The sequence below is a fragment of the Cucumis melo genome, chromosome 4, assembly GCF_025177605.1.
Source record: "Cucumis melo cultivar AY chromosome 4, USDA_Cmelo_AY_1.0, whole genome shotgun sequence".
NCBI lineage: Eukaryota > Viridiplantae > Streptophyta > Magnoliopsida > Cucurbitales > Cucurbitaceae > Cucumis > Cucumis melo.
Window position 1 is genome coordinate 16,617,492 of NC_066860.1, and position 6,679 is coordinate 16,624,170.

The following is a 6,679-nucleotide window of genomic DNA, read 5'->3' on the forward strand; positions in this document are numbered from 1 at the left end:
GAGTAGTCTAGTGAAGGAGATTTTCTCCTTGTCCAAGGCCATCTTTGTTGTTTCTTTCGTTTGGTGTGCAAGAAGGATGAATGGTGCGACATACTGTTTTGCCGGTGCAACAATGTCTTCTTGTAACTTTGGATTCATTTTGTTAATCCCTTTTTTTCCTTGTCCAAAGATGTTGGTAAATATTCTTTTGGGTTGCCTTTCTAGTTCTCCTTTGTTGTTGGTGAGGAGGCTTGTGCATTAGATATTTGTTAGTTTCTTTATATTACTTATTTTTCTCTAAAAAAAGTCAATATTGATTGTTTTATTAAGCAAACCAAACAAGCAAAGTTTTCATTTGAAAAATCTGTACCTTAATATCCTATAGAAAGTTTTGTAGGAATAAGGAATGAAATGAGGACAAAAAAACATAGTGAGGGAATGGAGACGGAAAAGCCATCCCCAACCTTGCGCTACCTTGGACATCTCTACCCAACAACCTTTGAAACACCTTTTATCTTCGATTAGTCTATAAAACTATAAACTAAACAACCCTAGTGAAAAAAAAAACATAGGCAATAAAGTAGAAGTTGTTGATATACAAGATATGTGCAAAGTATGTGTAAAATTTTCATACTATAATACAATTCCTTCATCATTAACAAAAGCCTCAAAGTTCCTCACTTTTGACGGTTCTCACACATATTGTTCAACATTTTATAGAATAGTTTCAAAATTAAATATAGTCTTCTTTTCACTGTTCATCGTTCACATTATTTCACTATCAGTGAATTTATGAGTTATGATCACATTTGATTGTATGAAAACTTTACAAATATTTCAAATAAGAGAGTTCGAGAAGATGCTATCTCTTAAGCAAGGAATTTAATTAATCACATGAAATAATTAAAAGATATGATGTTAACATATTCAAAGTCAAAAGCCACATACACCACACATTTGATTGGGAATGCAAAAAGTCAACACCTATAAATAGTAGATTGCTAGCTAAAACTTGAACAACTTGTAAGCCAAATTTAGGGTTAAGTGTTCCAAATAGTAAACGCAAAGTCAAACCTCACTTTAGTGTATTTAATATTAATAAAGGTTAAACCACTTTAATACCAACTACTCCCAAACAAGAATATAGTATATAAAAATTTGGGTTAAAATATCATCTAAATTATAAAGAAAAAGAAGAGGATAATTATACATTTTATTTCATATATTTTTCTGCTTTAGTTTTCATTTGGTACTTAAAAGTGTTATATTTTTATCCTGCTTGGCCTTAATTTTCAAAAGATTACCATTTTACTTTTTAAATTCGAACTTTATTCTTAAAATTTATATATTTAGTTGTTAGTGTCAACTTCTATTAACTAATTTAAATGAATTATAATTAATCAAGTTTAACTATTTTCATTTTTTTAAAATAAAAATACTTAGATTCATCTTAAAAAAATACATTTCTTTTTTTATCCACCAAATTATTCAATCAAAATTTGTCATATATCAGATTCTTCTTACATTTTTTTAAAGAAAATTTTAATTATTTTTTCTTTGTGTGATGAGACGCATAAAAATACATATATCTAACTATTACTTTTCTTAAATTATACTTAGTAGTTAATTCAAATAAATTAATAAACATTAATACTAAAATTTGTGAAAGTAAACAATTAGTTAACAAAAAAACTTGCCATCTATTGATGAGATTAAAATAAAATTCAAACTTAAAAGGTAAAATTATAACGTTCTAAAATCAAAATCAAATTTAAAAATACATATTTTTTTTAATAAATTTATAGAAAAAAAAATAAAAGTTAAACATAAATCTAGATTTATGTTATATTTTTATCCTATTAGATAAATGAATTTATGGTTGTAATGAAATGAACTTAAATATTAAATATTAAATATCACTTCTAACTTCTTATTCTCTTTAATTATGAAATTTCATTTTCTCAAAAACTAAAATAAAATCCAACTAATAATTTAAATACTTTGATAGAGTAAACATCATACCGACATAGAAAGGAATTTATGCGAATGTGTACAATAAATGGATCAACATCTTTAAGCATGTGTATGTTTGAAATCAACTTCTAATTAATGACAAAATTATTAGAATTTGGTTTCCAAACATAACTTTTTAGCATTTTTCATACGATTAAACATAATTAATTTTGAATTATTAAAGAAATTTTCTTTGAAATTGTAGTTAAATATATCATAAGAAAGTAGGGAATTATTCTCTATTAGAAACAAGACACGTAATAACATTTGAAGACATTATAGAAAGGAAACTAGAAATTGAATTCATATAAAAGTATATGATATGGAAGAAGATTTTTAAGAGAGAAAAAAAAAAGGAAAAAGAAAAATGGATGAAAATGATAAGGTTGGTGGACCAAAGGAAAGAGAGAAAGAACATAATGAAGATGGGAATTTGTGGACCAAAAACAAGAGTAAGTCTATGATTCAACTCTTCCGGCTCAACGATATCACATCAAACTCTTAAACACATTGATTGAATTCTAACCCATTATTCTCCATTCTTTTCATTTTATACAATAATATCTATCTCGACTCTATCTTGCGTTTATATTTTAATATCTTTATTCGTTGAAGATCTTTTTAAACCTAGAAAACTCAAAAACCAAAACGATATATTTTTTTCAAGCTTTTAAAACTAAGACCTCGTTCGTAATAATTTTCGAAGTTTAAGCTGTCCAGTGTCTCAATTATAGTTTTCACCTAATAAACATAGAATCTTTGGTTGCAAAAAGTGAGTTTTTGAAAATTATTTATAGCTAATTTGACCACCATTTTACTTTTTGATTTTTGCTTTAGCCTTGATAACTAAAACAAAAGTAGTTTTTAAAAAATTGTTTGTTGTTGACATTTAGGTTAAGAATTAAATTTGTTACCCAAGATAGATGAAAATATTAAATTATCATAGTTATGTTTGAAATACAAACTATTTTCAAGTACACCCCTCCATCCACCTGAAGTTGAAATCCAAACACAGGTAAGAAGTGAAATAGTGATAAGTGAGAATTATGAAGCTTAGGGTACAATTTGTGACCCATAATTTTATGGTAAAGCAAGTAGGTCAATTCTTTTGACCTAACAAGAGCTTTAAGTTCTCAAACTCTACTTCTCAATTCTTTGTACCAAAGACATATGCATCTTCAACATGAAAATCATAATCGAGAAATTGGAAGAAAATAAACCTAAATTATAAAAATAAAAACCATTATCAAGCAAAGCCAAAAAAAAAAAAAAAAAAAAAAAAAAAAAAAAAATCTAAAACTCAATTAAATTGTAGGAACAAAATGGATAAATCAACCAAAAAGAAAAGCAACCAACCTTAATTTCTTTCTTACTCTTATTTAAAATAAAACAAAGAAACATTGCATTTGTAGCTTTTACAACCCTTCTCCATCAAATAAAAAAAAGAAAAAGAAAGAAAAGAATGCCAATACCACTTATCACCTTATCTGTCCCACTCTCATTGGTCACCCATTGCCACCTCATTTTGTACTACTATTTATCCATTAAAAACTCTTCTCATTAATGATTTTATTTTTGGGACCATTTCATTAATTTTAAAAACTCTTATCCATCTTTCATTCTTGTTTTCATTCTCTTTTTCACATCTCTAATATTCACTACATTCTCACTCTTCCTAATCTTTTATCACAATAACCACACTATTTACTATAACTTAACACAACAAAAAAAATTGAAAATAATGTATATGATTTACAAACATTCACTATATATACTTATCTATGTTTTTCTTTTACTACATTAGGTAAACTATAATATTAATATATAAGGGTACTTTTTAAACTATTCTTGAAATAGCTAGAATTTCTAAAATAGACCACCTACCAAAAACAAAGAAAAAAAAAAAAGAAAAAGAAAAAAGAACACACACACACATACAAGGATAAGACTTAAAGAAGAAACTTTAGAATAATGAAAACATAAAACATACTTTGTCTTTTGTTTTCTTTTTTTAAATGTTGGTTCTATAAAATTTGAATATAGAAAAAAGTACACATTTTGAGTTTAGAAAGAAAAGAAGTTACGGATTTAAAATAATATTATCAAATCTAAAATCCCAACATTTCCACACTGCCAAAGCTTTGGTTCTATCTGATAATGGTGGCAATTAAAAATATTAACAAATTCTAGTTTATGGGTCTCTCTCTTTTTCTTTTATCTATTTTCTCATTCATACAAGTTCCAAACACATCAAATTAAAATAATTATAATAATAATAAATAAATAAATAAAAAAAAAACAAGAACACACAAGAACAAGAAAATTTCTTTCTTTTTTTTTTTTTTTTACCTATGGAATTGTCTAATGGTTGAGGTTGGTCTTGTAATGTGTCTGTGCCACCATCTTATTCTTCTTCCTTCTCTAATCTCATCTTTCTAATTTTCCATCATCATCACATTGAAAAGCTTAAATTCCATCAACAATGGCGGATTCTCTTCTCTGCTTATTGATAACTTGACCCTGGTGTGAATATCGCAAGATCAGGCCACCCATTACTCCCCCCGCCACTCCAACAATTAGAATCACCATTTTGTAAAACACCCAAATAATTCTCCGGCACGGTGGCGCTCTGTTCCTCCACTGCAGATTTCCTCCCAGACCCAGAAAATTCCCCCAATTCCACCATTTTCACCTCCGATTGATTCGGATCAACACCTTCCAAAAGATTCCCGAATTGCCCATTTGAAGCCAGCAACGAACTGAAGCTCCCAGGAATATCCAGCCCACCGCCGTAACCCCGGATCGGGTTATGATCCGGCACCGCGATCGGGTTCGGATGGGTCGAAGATGAGGAAGACGGCGGGCGTTTGACGGTGGCGGCCACTGCACGCTTGGAGTTCTTCCGGGTGCCACCGCCAACGGGGATGTTGCGAAGAGCGCCGCCTTTAGTCCAATAGCGTCGGCAATTCTTACAGAAATGACGAGGCTGAGAAAGATTATAGTTATTGTAATAGCAAAATTTGGTGTTTGTAGAATCACAACGAGGACATTTAAGTTGTTCTTGTTCCGGAAATTGTGGTTTAATTGGCTGAAACGTTGATGAGTCTTGCATTGTTTGAAAAAACAGAGCACAAATTCAAAAAATTTCTCTCTGTTTTATGTTTTTCTGAGAAAATTGGGTTGGATTTTCGATAAGAAGTTTCGGTGATCTGAGATGGGGAACTGAAAAAGGGTTTGGAGATTTTGAAGACAAAAAAGGGTTTTTTATGTAAGAAAAAACAGAGACCAAATAGAGTAAAAAGAAAAAGAAAACAAACGACAAAAGTTAAAGGAAAAGCTTCAAGCTGTAGCTTTCATGGCTTCTAAAAAGCAAATCAAGGGAAAAGCATGCAATTTTACAGAAGAAAAGCACAAAAATCTCAACTGCCACTTTTCTTTCTTTGTGGAGTTCTTCGTGTCTGTGATTTTGGATGTGGAAAAAAGGGAGATTTACCGGGGAAGACGACGGCGACGGGAGATATTCCGGGGAGGAGGAAATTTGTTGAGATATCCGCGTGAAAGAGACGACTAGTCGACATATATAAAGAAATGAAGAATTTGAAGATCTTTTTATTTATTTTCTATTTTTATTAAATTGGAATCTCTTTCTCTCTATAAGCTTACTTTGTTGTCTTCTTGACACTCCAACTGACTGCCATAATTGTTTATTTAAAAGTAATCCAACAAGTGTTTCTTTCCTTTTATGTATAAAAAATGTTATCTATGATTTTAGGGAATTAAATTTCACTCAGTCCATTTAAACCCTAAATTTTTTTAACCAAACAGTTTTAACATTTAATACTCAGGAAGGACTACATTTGAAGATTAGTAGGAGTGGTTATTGGTCGATTAGATTGACTTATTTGACAAAACAGATCCCGAACCAACTATAGTCGGTCTAGTAAAGTGTCAAACCGATCTCAACATCGATGAGTAAAGGTCGATAGATCGATTTTTTTCGGGTCGGCCTAACACTTAAAAATACTTTTTCAAAATTCTCGATTTGAAACTTTCCAAAATCGACCCTTTTCGTTTTCCAATCGATCGACTCGGTTTGTTCAGTCCGCTCTGTTTTTCGGTCTATCATGCTCACCACTAATATATAGACTTCTTCACCTGAAAGATTATAGATATAATTTTGACTAAGAATTTAAATTCATTACTTTACCAAAGTTTATGGGTTTAATTTATATAATTATTAGTTTCCTTAAGATTTTTCCAAATGAAACATGTAAATTAATATGCTTGCAAAAGTTGTTTAAATTGATACCATCAACAGATTTAGTATGCGTTTGAAGGTGGCTCAAGTGTCCTCAATGAAGGAAAAGTTTAATTATCTGTTCGCATTGATTTGTGCTTTAATAGTTCAAGGTGATACAAAATCATATATTGACTTCGAATTAGGGCGGGCGACCTCTTGGCGCCTTTGCCATACTTGCTTGCCTCTGTTGGAATTTGTGTCCTAAAAATTATACTTTGTTATTTGATTCAATAAAATTTATTATTGAATGCTATAATCTTAAAACCAATAAATTAAGATTCCGAGGCTATTTTAATGAATTTGTCAAATACACTTGAACTTTATGTAGAGACATAAACATGGATTAAGTTCAAGTTAATAGCCCAAATAGTCTATAGTGTATGAATA

The 6,679-nt window shown here is 29.8% G+C and overlaps 1 protein-coding gene across 1 annotated transcript; it reads right to left on the reverse strand.

Moving 5' to 3' along the window:
* Positions 1 to 4,091: 4,091 nt before the first annotated feature.
* Positions 4,092 to 5,479, reverse strand: LOC103490008 (dof zinc finger protein DOF1.7-like). The gene has a single exon (XM_008449371.3). The coding sequence runs from the start codon at positions 5,102 to 5,104 to the stop codon at positions 4,496 to 4,498; it is 609 nt and encodes a 202-aa protein (XP_008447593.2). The 5' UTR covers positions 5,105 to 5,479; the 3' UTR covers positions 4,092 to 4,495.
* Positions 5,480 to 6,679: the final 1,200 nt, after the last annotated feature.

Excerpts from the sequence above, each read along its gene's own strand:
- LOC103490008 (XM_008449371.3), bottom strand. The coding sequence starts at position 5,104 with ATGCAAGACTCATCAACGTTTCAGCCAATTAAACCACAATTTCCGGAA.